General features: G+C 38.9%; 1 protein-coding gene across 5 annotated transcripts in view; it reads right to left on the reverse strand.

The window, feature by feature from the left end:
- TMCC1 (transmembrane and coiled-coil domain family 1) overlaps window positions 1–24,679 on the reverse strand; it is a 110,629-nt gene that overhangs the window by 64,957 nt on the left and 20,993 nt on the right. Inside the window, exon 1 of one of the 5 annotated variants that reach the window (XM_026678511.2) lies at window positions 7,227–7,507. The exons of the other annotated variants lie outside the window; for them this stretch is intronic. Coding sequence (XP_026534296.1) covers window positions 7,227–7,265 — 39 coding nt within the window. The 5' untranslated portion in view covers window positions 7,266–7,507. Of the gene's footprint in view, window positions 1–7,226; window positions 7,508–24,679 lie in introns of those variants that run through there. 5 annotated transcript variants of the gene reach the window in all.

The raw sequence follows: 24,679 nt of genomic DNA on the forward strand, positions 1-24,679 counted from the left end.
GGTGTTCTAACTCAAGGCAAGCATTGTTTGTGCAGTTCTATTAGCCCAGATATCAGTCCAACAGGGATGTAGAAGGGGTCAATTCCTTCTCAAGTCTTAAAGCAGTTAGCAACCGTGGAAATTGAGCAAAAAGAGAAGCACACACAGATGATAATTTGAGGACCAGAAATGAGATAGGAAGAAGAAGAAGAAGAAGAAGAAGAAGAAGAAGAAGAAGAAGAAGAAGAAGAAGAAGAAGAAGAAGAAGAAGAAGAAGAAGAAGAAGAAGAAGAAGAAGAAGAAGAAGAAGAAGAAGAAGAAGAAGAAGAAGAAGAAGAAGAAGAAGAAGAAGAAGAAGAAGAAGAAGAAGAAGAAGAAGAAGAAGAAGAAGAAGAAGAAGAAGAAGTTAATTGTCATTGTACAAATACAACAAAACTGTGGATGCACCCTAGCAACTGTTTGCAATACAATAAAGCTAGAGCACTTAAAATGAAGATAAGAAAAATAGAGTACCCATGTCTCCATTTGCAATAATATATACAAAATATACATCCAACACTGACTGTGATGCTTTGCTGAGTATAATACACAAGAGATGGATTGTACTGTAATATGTTATTATACATCTGAATGAGATATTGAGATTTCACATCTTTTCACATCTTAATAAGGTAGTGACTTTGTGTTTATTTGTGGTTCGGATGGCCCAGGGAAAGAAGCTATTTGTTAGTCTAGTGGTGTGGGATTTTATTGACCTAAAGCGCCGTCCAGACGGCAGCAGGTCAAAAAGATAATTGCCAGGGTGTGAGGGGTCTCCTATAATGGCCTTGATTCTGCTTTGGCAGCGGGACCTGGCTAAGTCTTCCAGGGAGGGCAGAGGGCAACCAATGATCTTTTGAGCTGTGTTTATCACCCCTCTGTACAGTTTTCCTGTCCTCAACTGTGGAGCCTGCATACCACACACCTAGACAATATGTCAGAGTGCTCTCCACAGAGGCTTTATAGAAAGCCAGCAACAGCTTCTTATCCAGATTGTTTTTCCTGAGAACCCGCAGGAAGTGCAGCCACTGCTGAGCCTTCTTCACTATGGCCTTGGTGTTAGGGGACCAGGACATATCAGCTGAAATATGGATGCCAAGGAATCTTGTTAAGCCTGGATTCCCCAACAGGTGTTAAGGAAAACAAACTAAACAGAACGTGCAGCGAAGTCAGATAGGAAGACAGGTAAATGTGTGAGATAAGCCTTCTCTAACACGCAGTAAAAATACAGATACGCTTGTGCTATCAAAATTATAATTTATTCCATTTAAGAATTATAGCATAGTCATGTAAACAGTCCAGTAGTCATATATCAATTTCAGTCAAGTCTTGTCAGGGATACTCTATTTGCAAAGTCCGTGTTGAATAGCCAATGTCAGTACACATATAATAAATCTGTCCAAAACTTATCTTCTCTCCATTGAGAAATATCTTCAAAATAATCCAACACTTCTTCTCCTCCCCGATCCAGCAAGAACGCAGTCTTTAATAAGCCAGCCAGTAAGAGCCAGAGAGTGCCTTGCTGCTTATATAGTACTTTTACAGCTGCACGCTTAATTACATTCCTTTAGCTTAAAGTCACATACACTTTATCTGACAAACCATGATTCATCATTTTATTATCTTTACCCAAATCATAGGGACAGTTTCCACTCGCTCTCTATTGATGATGAGTGGGGCGTGGTCCTGTCCATGTTTCCTGAAGTTCATAATCAGTTCTTTGGTTTTATGGACATTCAGTGACAGATTGTTCTGTGAACACCAGACAGACAGGTTCTCTACTTCTGCCCTATATGCCGTCTCATCCTCTCCGGAGATGAGACCAATCACGGTCATGTCATCCACAAACTTTATGATGGTGTTTGTTGCGTGGTTTGGTGAGCAGTCAAAGGTGTACAAGGCATATAGCAGGGGGCTCAAGACACAACCCTGGGGGGAACCAGTACTGAGTATAATAGTGGAAGAAAGGTGGGGGCCAAGTCTAACAGACTGTGGTCTGTTTGTCAAAAAGTTCTTAATCCAGGAGCACGTGGGGGTGGGGACCTGCAGATTATACAGTTTGGTTACTAGTATATCTGGGATGATAGTGTTAAACGCAGAGCTGTAGTCCACAAAGAGCATCCTCACATAGGTCTGTTTGTTTTCCAGATGACTCAATGCTCGATGAAGTGTGATGGCCACAGCATCCTCTGTAGATCGGTTTGCTCTATAAGCAAACGGATGTTGATCAAAGGAGGGTGGGAGGCAGTCTCTGATGTGCTGTGAAACGAGTCACTCAAAAACCTTCATCATGAAGCTTGTTAACATTATGGGCCTATAGTCATTGAGAGTGTTTATATTTGTTTTTTGGGGGGGAATGGGGATGATGGTTGCGGCCTTCAGGCATTGCGGGATGATGGCATGTGTTAAAGATAGATTGAACAGCTCTGTAAGTATTTCTGCCAACTGGTCAGCACATGCTTTAACTACTGCATCAGGAATGCCATCAGGCCCTGCAGCTTTCCTGGGATTTACTGCTCTCTGTGTTTTTCTCACCTCATGCACCTGAAGAGAGAGGTGCAGCGTCGTGGTCCTTGTGAGGCAGTATGTCCAGGTTCTTGGTGTTCTCAAAGCGTGCGAAAAAGCTGTTTAGCTCCTCTGCTAGAGTGCTACTGCTCTCGCTGTTTGTTGGGCCCTGGCCTTTATAGTTGGTCAGGGCCTATATTCCTCTCCACATCTGCCGTGGGTCACTGTCAGTAAAGTGGCCCTCAACCTTCCTCCTATACATCTCCTTGGGATGTTTGATGCCCCTTCTCAGCTCAGCTCTGGCAGTGCTGTACTGTGAGGTGTCACCTGCTCTGAAAGCCAGGTCATGGGTCCTGATTAGAGTCTGGATTTTGCTGGTCATCCAGGGTTTCCTGTTTGGGAAGGTCCGTATGCGTTTGTCCACAGTGACATTTTCTACACAGGTCTTCATGTAGAAAAGCACAGTCTCTGTGTATAACTCGAAGTCCTGTTGTTTGAAGATGCTCCAATCTGTGCGGGCAAAACAATCCTGAAGCTGGGAGAGGGCATTTTCAGGCAAGCATCTAAGGAACTGCTTAGGTTGAAACTTGTTTTGAACAACCTGCACAGGCATCTAGACTCCTATTTATACTTCTTACATGCTCAAAGTATTCCCCAGCTAGAACTCGCCTGCACCTAGGAAACTGATCTATCTGCTTTTGAAATTTACTGCTCCTTCATTGTTCAGTCCATTCCATAGCCAAACATTGGTGGTGGTGTTCTTTAAAATGCAAAATAAAATTATAACTCTAGAATCCCTTTACCTGACGAGTTATCGATAACTCAAATCTCATCAATGTTTGAGAAGTTAAGGCTTTTGTTTCAACATACATCATTTTAATTTACTGAAAAATGAACCACATTTGGCATTTAGCTGACCATTCACCCAATTTAAAGATGTTTAAAACTCTTCATAATGACTTGGCTTTCACTACTTTCAGGAGCTGGATAACATCTGAAAATTTAATCAGTTTGCTGTTTATCTCCAAGATAATTTATGAATGAGTTTAAAAAGTATCTGACCAAAGAAATGTGAGGGATTTGACTTCTTTCTGTGCTGAGAAACTTGCTCAATTTTTTTCTACTCTTTGCTTTGATTTTCAACTTTTTGAATTTTTAATTCAACTTCTAATTTAAAAAATATAGAAAATATAGAAAGGCAGTTACTTTTATTCCATGACCTCTAGGTTTATTTGAAATCTTTTGTCAAAGGAACTTGAGCAAATTTAGGAACTCTGTCAAAATCCAAACATACAATGTTGACCAGATGTCCTCATTTACATGCCTACTGAAATGCTCCAATAACTGTATACGGTTAGTGGGATAGGATTTACCCTTGCAACCATGCCGATTCTTATTCAGCTAAGCTTGTTCCTATGTGCCATGTTTCTCAAATTTGGCAACTTTAAGACGTTGGAATTCAGCTCTGTAGACGTCAGTTCTGGGAGCTGAAGTTGCAAAGTTTGAGAAAAACTGGTCTACGTGCTTTAGTTAATTTTTCTTTGATATTTATCCCATATAATTTTCCTAGAAAAGTTGTTAGATCAACCAGACTATATTTTTTCTACATACCCTCTTGGTGTCTCTTTAAAAATTCCAGTCTTGTGACACTGAATTAAATATTTGTGCTAGGAGACCCAAATTTCACATCTGAATAGGTGAAACTGGATGGATACCATTTGTTAGAGTGTAGTCTCTTAAAATGTAGTCAATATCATAATTTATTTTAGTTGTTTGGAATATCTGATAAAGTCAATACAGACTCAAAATCTATACCTTCTATGTCTATATTTTCCTTGAGCAATCTTTTCATTATTCCTTTGTATATGGACAAAGACTGCTACCTCCTTCCCAAAACTATCCAGCAATTTATCTTGATAAAGCGTATGATGTCTGCAACTTTTGTACCAGCAGATAGGCACTATTGTTCACAAATCCATCTCTAAGTTTCTAATAACCAGACTGCATATAACCAAAAGCCATTCACCTTCTGGAGGACTATCTTCAGTATGAAAGCATGTGGATTCACCACTCCAAACTAAGTTCTCCAACAGTCATGTCTCCCTTACCCTCAGAGTTGTATCTTTCTTCCTTGGAAGCCTTGGCAGCCCTGGGAGTAAGACAAAGATATCACACACTATTCTCTTTGTACTTCTTTGGCTCTCAAAACATCTCCAAATTATCTTTGGGTTTTTTCCCTTTAAACTACTTGAAGTTTAGAGGTCTGGATTCTAAACTCATCTAAATATTTAGCCTATGAAAGTGGGAAATTCTCATCCATTCTCCTGCCTTACAAAATTCCCTTACTCCTGTTTGTTCACTCAGGTTGCAAATTCACAACTTCCTTTCCCTTCCTTTTTTAAAAGGAATGCTGGTTGGGACAATGCAGTTGGCTGAGGAATGTTGACTCTACCCATCAATAATTTGACTATTTTAGACATGGCACAATTTCAACTGATTCTGGGCAGTCAATTACAGTTATAAGCCCATCCTCCTATGTGCCATACAAGTAAGCACTTACTGCATTGAACCAGAAAAAAAACATAAATCACTTCCACTAATTAACCAAACAACCTTCCTTAAATATAACTAATCAGTTCCATAAACTCATCAGCTCTCTTGCAAAACTCTCCCCTTACTTTTTGTCGACTTGTCTGTTTGGAAACTTCAAATGACCTCTCCTTTTGCAAAGAAATACAGCTACTTTAATGTTTTAACAAAAACAAAAAGGACTACGTCACTATATATGGTCTTCATTCAAATATTTAAATAGTATGTTAATGATTATATCTCTCATTACCAATATTGTCCAAGATGTGATCACAAGCCTATTATTTCTAATAAGTGAACAATCCCCATGCATAGCCCAGTTAACACAATTTATCCTATTCAATAAGATCATTACACTGTTAAAGGTAAAGGTTCCCCTCACACATACGTGCTAGTCGTTTCCAACTCTAGGGGGCGGTGCTCATCTCTGTTACAAAGCCAGAGAGCCAGCGCTGTTCGAAGATATCTCCATGGTCATATGGCCGGCATGACTAAATGCTGAAGGTGCACGGAATGCTGTTACCTTCCCACTAAAGTGGTCCCTATTTTTCTACTTGCATTTTTACATGCTTTCGAACTACTAGGTTAGCAGAAGCTGGGACAAGTAACGAGAGCTCACTCTGTCAAGCAATGCTAGGGATTTGAACTGGTCGAACTACCAACCTTTCTGATCGACAAGCTCAGCGTCTTAGCCACTGAGCCACCACTCCCTTTTCACTGTTAAATCCCAGTAAATGATTTTGCTGAAATAGAGATAATTATGTCAACAGAATTTTGAACAAAGGTTCTATATTCATAAGCTTCAGACTCACAGATTCTAAGAATATTGTGTGGAATTGCTCCCAAGAAAAGAATTGAGAATTAGGATGGAGAACATTGCTGAGAAACTTCTAACTCTGGAAATAGTTGAACTACAACTCCCAGCATCCTTCACTATTTGATGTGCTGGAACATGGCAAATAGTGTTAGGATTTGTAGTTCAGCAACTATAGTTTTTATTATTTATCCAAATATATTTTTTCACTTGCATGCTTTTGCATTATATTATTACCAAATGAGTGAAGATTTCCCCCTTTCAGTGATCATTAATATGTTCATTGCTTAGCTATTTCAAAAATGCTGATGTACTCTGAAAGGGGTCATACTGAATGCCTGTTCATTTCAATACCCTAAGGCTTCCCCACACTGTCTGCAAAGAGTGCATTTTGACCTAAATGCTGTGATCAGCAGCTGATCATTGCATTTTACACAAAAAGACAGCCTTTACAAGCAGTTCTATGAAACAGGTGGAGAACAAGGGTTGTCATTATTTTTCTAACTAAACCTTACTTGGTTATAAAGATGTACAGAACCCAAGATCCTTCCTGTCTGTCTCTTTGATTATCTAATTCTCTCTCCCTTCTTCTCCCTCTCCCTCTCCCTGTCTATTTCTATTTCTATCTATCATCTATCTTCTACCTACCTACCTACCTACCATCTCATAATATTAGTTTATCTTGGGTCCTCTTTTATTTAGTCATTTAAAAAAAAACACCATTGAACTAGTTTCTTGAGAAAAAATGGATTTTATTTGCTTAGTAGCCCCACCTTTTCTTTTAAAGCATCTTAAGAACAAACAATGCAAAGTATTTCCATAGCAGAATCTCTTAAGAACAACCCCTTTGTTCTTCCTTCTGCTGAGAGCCATGCCTAATACTTTGAAGCGATAGCTGCCATGTGCTTTGCCAGGTAGATTTTTCTGGGTTACCAGTGAAATGTATCCTAATCCTGACTCTCTATAGATTCTAATCCATCTTTGCTATTTCATCAGATCATATTCTGTTCTGATAATCATGTATTGTTTCCTAGATGCTACAGACATACATTAGATGCTAAATCCAAAAAGAGAAGCAGCAGTTCTGATTTTAGAGAGAGAAAGCCCCTATGGCTGCTGACAGAGAATATATTTTAAAAACCTTTGTTCTGTTGGCAAAGGGAACAAAAGGCAGAGCTCCTTTCTCTCAAGCAGACCCCCCTCCCCACTTCTGTCTAAGCAGAGGCTTCACTGTACTAGGAGAGAAAAGTGATCAAATGTAGATAGTTCCCACACATCCTGATGACAGAAGCAACCTTACCTTTGATAGTTGCCTCCTGAGGCTGAAACGTTGGACCATGGTCACTTTATTTCTTCAGACAAAGCGATCCAAAAGGGGAAATTGTGGGGAGGAAGCAGGGAAGAAGAAAAGAAATTGACAGCTGTCTAAGATGGTGTCAAACAATGCATGCTGCAGGCTGCCACAGACAACTCCAAGGGGATCCCTCCCAGTCTTAAAACTTCAAATCAGTTCATTGTTCTTCTAAGGGAGCTTGTAAAACATGCAAGCAGAGACAGCAGAGGAGGAGGAGGAGGGGCAGAATCCTGAAGCGGTTCAGCCGGTGCCAAGCTTCTCAGTCATTCCTACAAGTCAGCTGAGAGGGAACCTGACAGATGGACCACTCCTCTTTCTCTCTCTCTCTCTCAATTCATTAGCTGAATGTTAGTACAGAACCACCTGAGCCTTCAAAGGGACAGAGTCCCTCCTCTAGTTAAGACAGGGTGGGGTTTAGCAAACATGTGCCTGAAAGACCGGTAAGGAGAAAGATTAAACAACACCCTAAATCATCTTCACAAAGATTTCAGCAGCACACCTCTTGTAGGTGTCAGGTTTACAGAACGCACATGCTCACACCCACGTTTCCATGCCTTTGTTTGAAAAGGCCACCTAATTTACTTAAACCTCCGAGAAAGGGTGGGGGGAAGGGATGTTCAGCAAGGGCTTGGAGGATGCCGGAGGCACAGCAGCTGCAGGGCTGTGCTTAGGGTTACCACCACTTCCTCTTTACTCACAGAGAACTGACACCGCAAGGGTGATCACCTGGTAGGACTGCACATATTATAACAATAAAATCAATTCTGCTTGCTGTATAAAAGCTGCCAATTAATAACCAACTACTAAGTACTGACAAAAACCCAGAATGGGTGGGGTGGGGGGAATTAAGGAGAATGGTTGTATTATTACTTGATTTCAAACTTCTCTTTTAACTTTGGTGATCAGTTAACCAAAATCTTGGTTTGGAAATAAATTAACAATGGGTAACTTGGGTAATGGGTAAACTTTCCCTTGGGAAAAGCCATGTGGGGGCAGAAGATTAGAAACACCTACACATAAATGCCAAGTTGCTAGTCTAGAGTTACTGGTGTAGATTTTCAGAAAAGATAAGCAAAATAAAAGAATTGGAAAGCAGGTATCTTGTTAATTATTACACACATTCCCAAGACACCAAAATTGTCTCTGATTCAAGTAAGAAACATATTTATATTAGAACCATTTAGTCTCTCATACTGAAAATGTGAATATTTGCACAGCACCTAGCTACAGATCTATAGTAATAATGTTGGGGCATTTGTTACCAATTTGCATAAAAGAGTACATAATGGCAGGCCCAACCATGTTAAAGTCTTTGGGCATTACAAATAAACAGTTTTCACAGAGCTGTAGAGTACAGTATCTATTAATCTGTTCCTCTCCCACTTGCATCATGCAGTACTTTAAATATTGTAATACATACGGGTAATTTTTGACTTGCAACCACATTTGGGACAAGACAGTTAAGTGAGTTGTGCTCAATTTTATGACTATTTTTTTGCAGTCATTAAGAAAATCACCATGGTTGTTAATTGAATCACAGCTTCTGACTCCCCATATTGACTTACTTTGATGGAAGCCAGCTAGGAAAATAGTAAATAGGACACTGAACAGTCATAAATACCAATTGCTAAGTGCTTAATTTTTGATCATGTGACCATCTTGATGGTTTAATTCTGAGAAAAGATTGTAAGTTATTTCTCTCAGGGCATAGTAACTTTGGTCACTAAATGAACGCTTATAAGTCAAGGGCTACTTGTATTCAAAATATTATAAAGGTTCTGTAGCACTACAGAAATAATTTAGAAAAGCTGCTTTGGCACATTGCACCTCTCTGCAAATCTTAAGAAAGTCAGATCTTTCCTGGGATCATGTGGCTGGCTCTCCTCTGCAACTGCAGATTCTAAAAGGGACCCAGTTGCTTTAAAGAATTCAAGGTAGATGTTGGGTCTGTCCTCAGTTTGATGCCTAATCCAAAAGCAATCCACCTCCCTAAGACTTATGCATATTGCACAATTATATGAAATCTTATTTCAACAAAATGGTTATCAAACTTTCTTCTGTAATAAAAAAATCTAGAAATTCATGGAGTGAATCTACAATAATGCTACATAATAAATCCAGTTTACATATAATTGTGTCAAAAGCCTGCATGTTCTACCAAAATTAAGGTTTCCAATAAAGCTTTTTTTTTTTTGGGGGGTATTGGCATGTAGACTGACCTTTTCCATTCTGCTGATGTTGGCCTCCAGTTTAGTTTGGTTAGAATCTTTATTGATTATTATTCTGTTACTTGCCACATTTCTGTAATATTCCATCAATTTCTTCAAGATTTTGGTTAACTAAGTCTTCAGATTTGGTAATGATACGAGTACTGATTGCTAATCTACCCTGATAGTGATATCTCTACTATACAGAGTTTCTTTATTTAGTTGATTTTCTTTGAATCAGTTACTACTGGTAGCTATCCACTGGCACTTTTTTTAGAATACCAATTCAAAGTTGGAGCTTCCTTCAAAAATCTTTTGGAAGACTTTTCTTGTTTTTCTATGTTTGTTTCCATCTTTAATATCTTTACAAATACTGTTGTAATTGTCTCTTTTAACAGGTCTCTGACCTTCTTTATTAAATTCCTTCTTGCATAATACTGGCCGAAGTCTTATCCTGGCTATATCCTTCCTGACTATGAAAGGAATGCCATTTCCTAAGTACTAAACACTATCTTCTATCAACGTTGTAAACCTTGTCTAATCAAGACAAGAAGCAAATCCAGAAGAACTATATCTACTTAATTGTAAGGTTAGATTGATAGAATTTTGCAAGTCTGAAGGTACATTTGTCCCCTGTCACCTTTACAATTGAAGAAACTAGGGAAGGTCCTTTCTGAGACAATTGCCACACCCGCATTCCTGCTGCAGGCCAAGTCACCTCTTATCTAACAACTGCCCTGCCTGTGGCTCTTCCCCGTCTCCCAAAGTCATTCCTACATATCCTTACATCATCTGACCAAAAGTGTTAAATTCCAGTCCATTCAGTTTGCCAGATGCCAAAAGTGTCAATATGCAGCCAATTGATTTCATTTTTCATTGGGTTGAGCATTACCATGTTCATGCTGCTTATGTTCCATATTCATATTACTTTGCACTTCTTGTCATACATTTAACGTTTGATTTACCTGAGATATGAAAGCTAACCATCACTTACTGCATGTATCTGTCAACTCCTTTACACAAATTCAGTTGATTATTCAGTTTGATGATTTCCTTCTCCCTTCTCTTTGTTTCAGAAACATACAACGTATCTTATTTATTTATTTATTTCATTTCATTCATTACATCTTTGCTTTAAATAAAATATATATTTTACATATAATCCAAAAAATAATCATAATTTTAAGGTAGATTACTTTGACTAGTTTCAAATCATAGTTTTAACAAAAGTCAATCATAAAGTTTTGTTTTCTGGCTCTTTTCCTAACTTCTACAGCCAACTGAAATTTGGGGCCCAGAATTTTCACATTCCCAACTAGACATTTCATGAAAGTCTATGCTCACAATGTTTCAAAATGAATATTCTGCATGTCCCTAGGTTCCAATCATTTTTGTTGCTTTTTTTTGAATCAGTTTTAGTTTTTTTAAATTAAAATATTAATTTGAGATGTCCTGTGTATACAGTATTTGCCCAGAAATGAAGAGCATTACTTTCTCGGTTGGCAGAACCAAACATGTTATTATAAATATTGGACAATCATATTGCAGTAGTTGAAGAACTATTTATACACATATTTTTATATAGGGTTAAGGAATGCATAAATTTTGTTCTAGCTATTTGAGGGGGAAAATTAAGCATTCAATTAAAATTCTTGAACTAAGCAATCAAACCAGATGTATTAATGAAACATTTTAAGCCGCAGAAACATCATGTAACTAACTGCTAAAAATCCTTGGGGTTTTTTTCCAAAAAGAATTCATATATACACTAATACATTTTGCTCATGATAGGTGACACACATAGGTAGATTCCTGGGGAATCTCTTTATTATATTGATTTATTTGGTACAAAAAGAGTCTAAAATAGACATAAATTGGATACTTCAAGCCATATATCAATGCCCATTACTTTTTACTTTTTTATGAAACATGAATGCTTCCAGTTATATGTAAATATATCTAAGCAGTTTAGATATAAATACACATCAATTACATTTCTGCTAAAACAGAGCAACAATCTGAGAACAATGCAGCAATCACTGAATTACCCGATAACAATACATAAATATGACATGGATTCTTGCATGTCCAGTTTAATTTGTTTTTGATATTAATCTTTACTTTAGCATATATTCAGCAGTGTAGGTCTTAATATTGTCTCTTTTTTAACAGCAAAATCCTACTACTATCACCATACCAGTTCTAATTATGAGTATTAAACCTTCCAGAATTTTACCCCAAAACCCACCTATAAAGTCATGGACTAATAATTATCTTGCTGAGAATATATGACTTAATTATCTTGCTGAGAATATATTATCTTGTCAGCATTAAGTTGATTGCTGAAAAACTCATTCACTTTTGATTTTTCAGTCCAATGAAGATCCTATGCATAGTAGTAGGAGCATAAATATTACTTACAATGTGTGGCTGGTATGTTATATGTAGTAAGCATCTTCTTCTTTCCCCACAACTCAGAAATAACAAAGCTACTTTAGATACAACGCAAACATATTCATTTAATTTTATCATAGTGATTGTAAGAAATACTCAAACTGTGGGAAGAAATTATGATTGAAACACTGAAATATAACACAAACAGAAGATGAAAGACATAAACACCATGTACACAGGCACTGTTACCCAATACATTTTTATTCTAAGTAGCCTATACAGTAGGTGTTTTTGAATTTATCATTACCTCCCGGGTTTGTTATAGCTTGCTACCATAAATTGGTAGTAATAAAGGAAGGAAGCTCTTTAAGGAAAGATAGAATATAGTAATAGTTATATACTTAAAAATATGATCTTATAATATCTTGCTTCTAAGATGAAAGCTAGAATATAAATAACAACATGTAGATATATTTAAAATAATGAACTTAATAACGACACAAAACCATTATCTTTTCCATATAAGATGACTGACCGTATAATTTACACTTTTATTCCCATATAGAATAGATGTAGCCAGTATTTCACTTAGTATCATACAGGTATCTGGTGAGCAAATTAAAGCTTATAACTCAATCTTAAAATTCTTGTTCTTCTTATTTGCACCGTTCATTTGGTTTGGTGTTTTGGGTTTTATCAGGACTATGGAGTTGCTCTACTTTCATTTGAAAGTTGGGGATCTGGTTACCCAATTGCTCATCTGACCAACTCATAAGTTATCCAGTCACCTGAACTGTTGCTGAAGTCAGAAAAAGTAGCTTTGATTAAGGCAAGGGATAGTGGTGCTTTTCGTTCATTAACTACAGCACAACTCAATCTCCTTTAAAATAGAAATTTAATTTTAATTAACAGGAAATATTTTATATCTCAATTTAGTCTCAAAAACCTATCCTGTCACATTTGTTTTTACGTTACAAGATAATGAAATTTTAGATTCCTATGAGAGAGTTGAAATAATTCAATTAAATTTGTGGTATTAACAAAATTCTAATTGCCATATAGTAATTAAAAACTAATAACTCTGTAATTTACTATTAACATTGTATATTATGAAGAGGCTTAGGATAACAAAATGGTGATGAGGTAGAATCTGGGAAACTATTATGTTTTAGTTGCACTGAAAATAATAAAGAACAATAAACAATAAACTTTACATAAAAAACCCACTAATGATGAAGTATTACTTTAACATTTTATATTGAAAAATTGGTAGTTTCCTCTACATCTATAAATCCTGTAAATAAAGTTCAATCTAACGCTAACTACACAGTTGCCAGAGGTTACATACTATTAACACTTCATTACAATTACTGGAAAATATACCACATATTTTGTCCGCTGTCTGAAAAATGAGTTCACTTTATTTTGAAGCTTTATGAACAATTTCACCATTACAATATTTTGATTTCTTCAGTATACAATACAAGAAGATATTTTGCAATTTGCTTGAGGCAGAATAACAAAATCAAAACAGCCTTCTATGAGTGAAAAATATCTGCAAAGCCCAAGGAAGGTCATAAAAGATAAAAGATAAAACTGAAGCCTCTAATTCTAGGATAGTATACCACACAAGAAATTACGTAATTATAATTACCAGCAGGTTAAGTTAGGAACACTTCCTGGTTCATAGAAACAGCATGCTTTTCCTTTCTTTCCTTTATTTGGTTCCTTTATTTATTTATTTTCCAGTTTGGCCATATGCTGATTCCTCTATTATTTCTAACTCTAGTATCATAAGATTTTTGGCATTTTTGCTCATGGTGTCTAATAGTTTCCTGCTAGCTTCCTCATCAAAAATGAGGACGTTTTACAGTGTTAGTTTTACAGTGCTCAACCCTTACTTGTATAAGTTCCCAAAAACTTCCAGTGGCAATGTGATGATCTAAAAAAGAAAAAAAAAGAAAAAAAAACAGTACCTTCGAGATAGTCCTGAATGCAAACTGAAAATTGTAGCATCCAACACTAACATTCTTTTCTTCATTTCCATCTGAAAGCTCACCATGAAGATTTCAAATCCTCAAGAATATGTTCAATTCCTTACTAGTGATTTATACTGCGATATCATATAAAAGTAACTATGGTGTAGTAGACCAATGTTTTGGACCAGGACCAAAGAGACACAGATTCTAATTAAGTCCCACCCCACTTGGGTCACCCTATTATTTTCAGTTCAGTTTCCTTCACAGAATTAGTGTCATGGCCAAAGTATGGGATGAAAGGGTTATTTATGTAAGATGCACTGAGCTCCTAAAGTCAGGATATAAAGCAAACATATAAATAAATCAATATTATCAAGCCACAGTAACTGTTTCTTTCATAAATGATTATAAGATCAAACCGTCTAATTAAGGTTCAATTATTCTCTAAACAATTTAGATACATCAGATAATCTTTTAAAATAGTTTTGGGACTATGAAAACTTCAGAATGTCTATAGCACCCTCTCTTGGCAAAGAAAAGAAGTTTGTAATCCTCTGACTTGCTTCTCTTCTGTAATAAGAACTATCAGTTAATATGAATTCAATTGTCATGGAGTATTTCAACTAAATGCCTCATCTAATGGAGGCAAAAAATGTTATACATTAAGATGTTGGCACCAGAACTTTTCAATATTCAATTTTCCATCTCGGACTGCCATTTCAAGAGAGATGAATAGGTTTGTAAAAATCATCTAAATTCCATTTTCATCCCCTCCACTAAAATCACTGTAAATAATGCAGAATCACTATTCGATAATGATCTCGGGCACTCTTTACTGAAGTCAAATCTTGACCTTCTTTAAGCATTAACAATATATTAACAATGTATCCAACTATCTTTTCCATTTGTAAAACACAGGTACTTCTCGACTTACAACCAAAATTGAGTCCAGTAATTTGTGGTCGTTAAACGAGAAGCCCACATGACCACCTCATTCAATGACTGCAATCGCAGCTTTCCCCACTACAGTCATTAAGCAACTGGACAGGTGATTTAAGCAGACAGAGCGAAACACTGCCTACCCCAAAGAGGCCAGGCTACTCCTCTCAGTACTCAGAAGGGAAATTGCAGCACTGGGTGGAGAAAAATAGCTGGGACCATGAAATCTCAAGCTTCTTTTTCTCCAGCCCAGCCCTGAAGTTCCCCTCCCTTTTTTAGGCAAATGATAACTGTAGTAGTAGGTCAGAGGGGGGAAAAAAGCTTGGAAGTTCACACTCCCCAGCCCAGTACTGGAGTTCCCATCCCCTAGGTGTGCAGAACAGCAGCACATGGCTAGATTGATTTTACCCATGCTAGGTGAAATCAATCTAACAGGCAGCCTTCTCAAAAAGGCTGGCTGAAAAACGTCCTTACTAAATCCAAGTGGGATTTTGGCATGAGGCTCTTGCAGCATTTGCACCTAAGCTGGAAAAAATATCCATGGAAAAGGTGTGTGTGTGTGTGTGTGTGTGTGTGTAGCATCACCATTTGTGTATGTCCATGCATCTACAAGTTCTAAATTGTCCATTCTGTCAAAAACGATGTGATATCAAGTGGTTGATTTGGTTGTTGTCGTGTGTGGGGGTTATAGGCTTTTGTATTGGGGTTTTATTTTGTAAGCCACCTGGAGTCACTGTGAGCTATAAATTTTCTTCATAAATAAAGCTACAAACATTTTGGAAACTGTCATTTTAATATCTTTCCCAGAAATTCTCTATTTCTGTGGACAAATTACTCCATTCTAATATCCCATTAAACACCATTTTCAACATGATAACTCCTTTTGGTTTATCTATAAGTGCTTTGCAAAATGTTACTTTATCCTCATTTGGAGCATATATTGTAATTATCAATCTTGCTCTCATGAAAAGTAGCTTGAACCCCACATATCTGCCATAATCATCAGTCACTATTTGTTTTATTTGCAATTTTCATATAGAAACAACTCCATTTCTAATTCGGCTGAAATTTCTTTTTTCTTTAACTAGTAAAGTATTTTTTTAAGGAGAGTTTGCTCTATTTATATTCCATTTTATGAATCTAAAATTATATTTATGCCCAACACATAGAAAAGTCAATACCTGTAGAGCCAAGGGTGGACTGCTGGGGGTTCGCAGGAGCCCCTTAGCTAAGATTCTGTACAGTTCGGAGAACCCCCAAATCCCACTCCTGGCTGGCCCTGCCCATCCTGACCCTCCCCTCCCAGGAGTTCCCATGCGGCCCATTTTGGATGCAGGTAAGTGCAGGGCGCGCGGGGGGGACTCAGGAAGGGTGAAAACTGGGCCTCCCAGAAGTTCAGGAAGACCAGAAATGGGCTGTTTCTGGCTTCCAGAGAGCTTCTGGAGCCCGGGGAGGCCGTTTCACCCTTCTGGAGGCTCGAAGAAAGCCTCCAGAGCCTGGAGAGAACAAAAACTCCCCTCCACTGTGGTGCAGGAGGCCAACTAGGCTATGCCCACCATGGTCACACCCACCCAGCAACCGGGCAGAGAACCCGTTGCTAAATTTTTTGAAGCCCATCCCTGCCTGAAACACTAACATAGTGATATCCTTAATGTCTTGTCTTGGTTGTTTAGCACTGTCACTCCGGTTTGAATTTCTTTCAATTCCCCTTTAAATTTTTCTAGGAATTTCTTGCTTTCTTAGAATAAACTTAATCTAACCTCTGTTGTTTAAAAAGTGAAGATCATTCCTTCCAATTTTTCCCACTGAAATCGTTTTTTTTTTTTTTTCTGCTTGATTTTGTCAATTAAAAAAAACTCTTTTCATTTACCCGGTTGATTCTGAATGGTAGTGATCTAGGCTGTCAGGACTACGTTTTATTTAGCATCTGTAGATTTCCCTGACATTGTATGCCATAAATAAATAATTCACACAGTATTCTGATTAGGATTTAAGTATAATCACATCTGCATTATTAATCTTCAGTCTGTAAAAATGCTGCCTCAACTTGGTCTCTAATCATCTTCCTGACAAAGTACATAAGAATATCCTTTGGTACATTTCTTAATTTTGCAAAATATGTGTAAATTTTATGTTCTTTGTCAATTTCTGCCTCCATATCATCCTCATCCTGTTCCTAAACGTTTGTTAAAGACTGAACAATCTTTTCTTTAGTGTCTGCTCCAGGATCCTATGAACTGCTCAAGCCTACGCCAAAAAAAAAATAAAAAAAAATCAGTTCCAGTAATGCCAGATTGTTTTAAGTTCTTATCAGTCTCTCTATTTATTATTCTGTTTAATTTTCTAAAACTATCACATTGTCATTAATTTAACTCATGTAAATTGCCCTATGGATTTTTCAACTTTTTTGTAACTTCCTCTTCTCTTTACAAATGTTTCTTCCATTCTCACTTCAAAAGCAATCTACCCCCTTTTAACAGATTTGATATATTCAGATAGCTGCTTCTCCTTCGCTTCAAATATTTCTGGACTAATCTCTTTTTCTGTCAGTTGTTCCAAAGATCTTTTTATCCCTCATCAAGTCTTGCAGTTTTTCTGGTGGTCACCATTCTTTTATTTATAATCCAAAAGAAAAAGTAAATCAATTATGAAGATAAATATGAAGACAAGTTTCTACCTTTTTCTCTTTGCTTTTTCTATAGCCTTAAAGCTTTAGTCCAAACTATATTTCTATAGTTTTAATGACACAGTCAATTTCATATTACACTTATTACTTTGTTATCTAAATTCCAACAACTGCCTTTTCCTTCTGATGTCAAACAGTCAACATACCCATGAAGGTCTGGCTTATTTATTCAATTAATTCGAAACAACAACAAAAGCACTTTTTCTAAAATATTAATCTTTCAAATTTGTACAGACACTTTTTTATCTGTTTATAAATTTCTTGGTCGAAATTTTGTTTTCTGTTGTTTCAAAGTCTTTTACAAATACTTTCCTCTTTGCTTTAGTTTCTATAATTTGGAAGGCTGATTGACTGAATTGCTTCCTTTGTTCCACAATTTTCAATTGTAAATTGATATATCCAATTAAGAAAGTGAGGGTTAGGCGGAACTTAATGTCCTTTAAAAGGTTGTGCTTCTATGTGTAAGATGCTGTTTCTCTCTCAGCTCCATGCCAAAAACACAGGACTTCCATCCTGTGGTCTCCTTATGAGGAGCAGCAGGCCATGGTACATGTGGGTAATTCTTAGTCTTTTATCCAGAAAACTTTGTTGGCCAGAAATCACTGCAGGCCGCTGTTCACCGCTACAACGTCTCCTCTCCTTGAAGATATCTAGTCCATCATAGAAGCCCCCACAATTTGTTTAATGCTAAGGAACGCAGCATCTCTTTATGTCAGTCTAAAAGGAAAAGGGAAGTAAAAATTCTGGACAGGAAAACCTGTACCATTATATAAAGGTACTGAAGGACATTATTTTTTCATGGAGAAAGCTGAAAAGGGAAATGAAGGAAAATGCTTGTGATATCCGTTTTACCACATGGAATATTGTCTACTCTCATTTACTGAACTGAAGCACTATCAATAGTTTCTACTTTTGTCATTTTCATGAGCTTTTGAAAACTGGAGACTTGCCTATATTGACATTTATCTTTTCTACCTTTTCTTATAATAATCTGTTTTTATTTTGTATGTTTGCTATTCTGAAACAGCGAAGTGTTATAGCTGTAGGAGTAGACAGAAAATAGGTGGGATGGCTAAAAATTTTGAAATTACGCATTATATTACCCAAATGATGACTTTGGATAACTACTTGCCAGCTGCTGCAAAAATTCCCTCACACACTACTTTCAGCCAAACATAAATACCCTTTAAATTAATTATATAGGGAAAGTGTTGGAGCTAGCACAATTAGCTTTTATCTCACTGTAGTTTATTTTATCTCATTTCATTGTATCTTACCTTATCTCATTTTACTATATTTTACTATGATTTGGTCAACTGACTAATCAATAAATAATAATTGTAATAATCGTATAATGTTAGAATTAACTTCACGTGACAGTAGCATAAACTTCACTATGGCCAAACCAGGTCAGCCTATATACTTTACTTCTCCTTTATCACAGCTTCACAACTGGTAGGCGTCTAGTGATGATAGGACATCTGCCATCACAGGACTCAGGCATTGCTAAGTGGTACTTTATGCTAAAGTTATGGACTTCTCCCATATGGCAGATGAAGTGTGGGAGGTTAGGATTTGCAGGGTTGATAGCTGGCTACTATTGCACTGAAACTGGCAGCTCTGATGATGCTCCCAAAATGGATCCAGCTCCAATCTCAGCTACAACTCCATGGACATTGACAATAGGAACAATAGCATGTAACAGTCTGAAAAAGCTTGCTATAAATAGCTCCCACTTTGCAGTTTATTATGCAAAATGCCTAATTCTGGGAGACAACAGCACCAAAAGCTGACAATGCCATTTAGAATCATATGAAGAAAATGTTGTATGATTGCTTCTACCATAGAGAGAAAGGGTGTTGGTACTTACCTGACACGCCCGTTCTCTTTGAGCTGTGAAGAGCATCCAGTAGTGGGAGGTGCTTCAGTCTCTGCATGTCTAGGCTGGACTTAATTTGTGGAACGCTCCTCCTCCTCCACGGGACTCCTCCCCAGCTTTCCCCAGTTTTGGCGAAGACGAGAGAAATAACTGCCCTCGTCCTCAATGCCCTAACAATTCGTTGGCCGAAACAGGACCCCAGTAGACAGAAAATGGTGGGGCCGGATGCTCTTCACAGCTCAAAGAGAACGGGCATGTCAGGTAAGTACCAACGCCCTTTCTCCCATGAGCTGTTCAGAGCATCCAGTAGTGGGACATACCAAAGCTTGGCCTGTCCTATGGGAGGGACTCTGTCTGGCCTGGAATCTCCTCCTGGTCCCTGCGGACCCACTGCAGAACTCTTCTGCCAAAGGAGGCCTCAGCGGATGCAAACACATCTATTTTATAATGCCTAATGAATGGCGATGGAGAGGCCCAGGTTGCGGCTTGACAAATTTCAGCTATTGGTGCCTATGTGGCCCACGCTGCCGATGTTGCGTCGCTCCTTGTTGAATGAGCTGTTATGCCCCTGGGCACCTGCAAGGATTGAGTCTGATACATTTTCGCTATCGCGGCCCGTAGCCAACAGCCTATTGTAGAAGGTGAGACCTTGCATCCCTGAGTGTTGGGCTGAAAAGACACAAATAAGGCTTTCGTTTTTCTGAAAGCCGCTATGCGGTTGATATATATTTGCAATGCTCGCCTCACATCAAGCCAAAAATTAGGAAGTATCAGCTCTTGTGCCCTATGAAAAACCGAGTTAATTTTGGGTATAAACATAGGATCAGGACGAAGGACCACCCAGTCAGAATGGAAAACACAAAGATCTTGTCTGATAGACAAAGCTGCAATCTCTGAAATACGATGAGCAGAAGTGATCGCTACAAGGAAAACTACTTTATATGTCAGAAATTGGAGACTTGATGTTTTCAAGGGTTCAAAAGGGCCCTTAGTGAGTGCGACGAGGATCTTGTTAAGGTCCCAGGTGGGATAACGGTGTACCGCTGGAGGGCGTAAAATTGTGGCTCCTCGAAGGAAACTCCGGATGCGTGGATGATGGGAAAGAGATAGGAGACCTTCACAAGTAAGAACTGACACCAAGGCTGCCACCTGTCTTTTCAACGTATTAGGTAATAATCCCTTGTCAAGTCCCTCTTGCAAGAACTCTAGGATTTGAGCCACAGATGGAGAGATGGGATCAATTCAAGACTTGGTACACCATTTGCAGAAACTGGACCATGTGGCATTGTAAATACGAGTTGTTGAGGGGTGACTGGCAGCTTGGATAGTGGCGATAATTCTGTTGGAAAACTTTTCGCTCTTCGGTTGGAGCACTGGTACAGGAGCAGGAACCACTGGAGGGATCTAGTGTGGAGCCGGGCCCAAGGGATGATAGCAATACATGAGATCATCCTGCCTAACAATTTTGATAGTTCCGCTAGTGACACCCTCTTAAGACCCCTGATCTCCTTGATTAATTGCTGAATGCTATTTAGTCTATCTAGTGACAGGTAAACTTTGCCTTCCACCGTATCTATGACTGCCCCCAGATGGGTTAACCGAGTCGATGGTGTTAAATGACTCTTTTTCCAATTTATTGAGAACCTGTGTTGTTGTAGGGATTGTAATGTGTTCTGAGTATCTTTGACTGCTTGATGAGCGGACAAAATCAAGATGTCATCAAGATAACACTGGAGTCATACAGGGATATCACGGAGATGAGCAGCTAGCGCTACGAGAACCTTCGTGAAGGTCCTGGGGGCAGAAGCTAGTCCGAAAGGAAGGGCCACATATTCAAAATGGTGGTTATTATAACAGAATCTCAGAAATTTATAGCGGGAAGGCCAAATAGCAATATGTAGGTACGCCTCCGTCAGGTCTATGGACGTGAGGACATCACCCTTTCTGATGCCAAGTAAGATAGATTGCAGGGTGTGCATTTTAAACTTGTGATATACTAAGAAACAGTTGAGATGTTTCAGATCCAATATTGCTCTCCACCCCCCCAACTTTTGGGAACAACAAAAAGATGTGAATAGAAACCTCGCCCTTGTTGGTTGGTGGCTACCGGCTAGATGGCTCGTATGTCCAGTAGGTGTTGGATAGCTGTTTCCATGAGATTACGTTTAACTGGGTCTCTGGAGAGAGGGCATGACATGAAAAAATCTGGGGGAGTGGATTGGAACTCCAGCGCAAGGCCAAATCTAATCATGTCTCTGACCCAGGAATCAGAGGTTGAGGAGTCCCATTGGTCCACGAATAATTTAAGGCGTCCACCAATGGGGGTCGGGTCCAGGGAGTTATATTGGACGCCGAAAGGACCTGTTTCCTGCTCCCCGAAAGGATCTCTTGGATTGACCACCCCTTCTGCTCCTATCCCCGAAGTCGGACCTGTCTGGGTTGTGCCGCTGGGTTGATTGGGCTGTGAGGGTTAAGCCAACAATTTAACTGTAAGAATAGCCTCGAATGTAGAAAAAAACCAAGATGAGGGTATAATGGTCCCCAGTGTTGCTGAAGGGAACCTCTGCTCGGGACAGAGTTACCTCACACAGCACGAAATGGAATACAGGCAGCGCGGCCACGAGGTCTTCTAAGAAAAGATGGCCTCCGGCCGTTAATCTTTTGGCGTGCTCCCCAGCAGCAAACTCCCGCCGCTATAAGGCTAAACGACGGGGAAGGGCGGAAGGCACTAAGCATTTGAATCCTCCACCCCAAGTGGCGTTCAAAGGGGGAAGGAAAGCGATACGACTCTGTTGGGAGCAAAGAGCTCACGCCGCTGTTCGGGTAAAAGAAACTCTGCAGCAATCTGTCGGAATGGCAGGGGTAGAAAGATTGGTTGTGGGGAGGGTGCGCGGAGCAGCGCCGAAGCCTCCCGCCGCTTTGGGGCGCGAATTGGCGCTTCCCTGTAATGCGAGCGATCTCTGTAATGCAAGCCAACGTCAAGAGATCACAATGCGATTAGAAGGCTAAAGGATTCTAAAGACAAGCTGATTAACTTTCAAACCTGCTAGCAAGGAAAGAATTTTTCCTGTTTCGGCCAAGGAAGAATCACAAGCACTGCCTATCTCTCACGAGGCTGAGCCAAAACTGGGGAACGCTGGGGAGGAGTCCCGTGGAGGAGGAGGAGTGTTTCACAAATTAAGCCCAGCCTAGACATGCAGAGACTGAAGCACCTCCCACTACTGGATGCTCTGAACAGCTCATGGGAGAAGACATATATTCTTTATAAAACTACACCAATGCCAGATTCCACTCTGCTGAGCACCTATTTCCCATAGCACTTTATGTCTAAGGATATTTACCCATGTAAATATAACTGCATAACTTTTATCCTCCTCATCTTTCCTATTACCTTCTACTATTGGTATCATGATATATAATATTATATGTTAATCTTTGTTATTGTTTGTATGTACACTGAGAGTGGGTTTTGAGCAGAGATGGGGTTGTGCCTTCTTTATCACTGCACCAAACACTTCCAGCCTAAGCTTCTCCTTCAGAGCTCCATGCCAACTGGAAGAAGCCATGCTTTAAGCTCACCCTGCCACACAGCAGCAGTTGTGTCTCAAATGCGGGCTTGCTGATCATCAACCTAGCATCCTAACCATGTGCTATGTGCTTCATCTACAGAGACAGCAAGAGCTAAACATCAGTTTCTAACACTACCCACATTTTGGTAAGTATAAACATATCCCATCCTGTCATGCCATCAGAATCTGATTCCGAGGGGGAGGCTGAGCAGCTGACATGGAGTGGGAGTGTGGCTCCGTTGGCTGTGGAAGAAACAGGGAAGGGCAAAGTCCAGCTGGGCAGAGCAGGGGAGAGGTAGTGCAAGACAGAGGGAATTCAGAAGAAGACTCAGGGCCACTCCCTCTTCATCCTAGGGAGGAACGGAGAAGGGAGCAACATGAGTTGCGTGGCTTAAAGGGAGGAAAGGGCCCTGATTCCCTTCATTAGCTGCAGCTGGGAACACAGTGTTTAAAAAGGGAAGCTATGCACAGCAAAGTTGTTTGAAGCAAATGGGTTCTTGGCATCTTCCCAATTGTGTGTTTTGTTGGCCTTTCAAGTCTGCAATTCCTTATCCTTCCCTGTCAAGTTAATTGCTGCAGCATGATTTGTGTGGATTTTTATTTACAGTTTGTATGTACTTTGTTTTCGGACTGAATTTCCTCCACTTAAAGACTGTTCTTGGGAGAGTTTTTTCTCCAGCCTAAGGTAACTTGGACATTGGGGGCAAAGTTGGAGGTATTAAAGGGACTCTTCTTGCTTATTTGACTGTGTTGCCTTTGTGCCATGCCCTGGATCATCACACCTCCCTTGGAAGGATTCTTCATTCCTTGTAAAGAAAGAAGTGTCTATAAGTTCTTGCATATTGTAGGATGGATTTTTAATTACATTACCTCAGTGAGCAGAACAATAATAGATACAGTACTCTCTTTATTGTGGGACGAATGATGTTCCTGATTGAACCTGGCTGCACTCCCACCAAATAGCACTTAGACTTATATACTGCTTCATAGTGCTTTACAGCCCCCTTTAAGCGGTTTATAAAGTCACCATATTGCCCTCAACAATCTGGCTCCTCATTTTAACCAATCTCAGAAGGATGGAAGGCTGAGTCAACCTTGAGCTGGTCAGGATTGAACTCCTGGCAATAGGTCCCAGATGAGAGGATGTCATCAAAAAGGTGATGTGGAGAAGATGGAACTTCTGATTATCTTCAAAACCAGCTGCCTTTATTAAATATTCTCAAACTGCCATTGGACAATGACTAAAATCCTACTTACTCCCTCTTGTCTAAAATAATCATCAGACACTTTCACCTCAACATCAATCAAAACAAACATTAATGACAGCTGCTATTGCTGCTGGCTCCAGTCATAACTGGTCTGGATGAGACCAGGTGGTTTTGCTCTAAAATCATGTCACGCTACACAGAGATGAACTGACTAATTGGACAAAGTAAGCAAAATTTGTTGATCTCTGCATGAAGATTGCAAATACAAAAATGTGCAGTATGCATATGTGTTCATAAAACAGCCAATACTGAAATAAGGGAATTTATTAATATAATGCTCTTAGGCTCATGTGCTGCAATCTTTACCAAATTTTTGTGACTGTTTCGCTAACTGTAAAAATAGTGCTTAATTGTTGCTTCTACAGCTTACTATATACATTTTTAAAACAAACAAACATTAATCTGAAGGTTGGGTGCACTTGGCCAACACTATTATCACCTACTTTTACGGATAAAGCACAAAATAACCAGAGACTAC

Source organism: Notechis scutatus, chromosome 2, assembly GCF_049901735.1.
Source record: "Notechis scutatus isolate UNSWTSFEM ecotype Mainland chromosome 2, rNotScu1.2, whole genome shotgun sequence".
NCBI classification, from domain to species: domain Eukaryota; kingdom Metazoa; phylum Chordata; class Lepidosauria; order Squamata; family Elapidae; genus Notechis; species Notechis scutatus.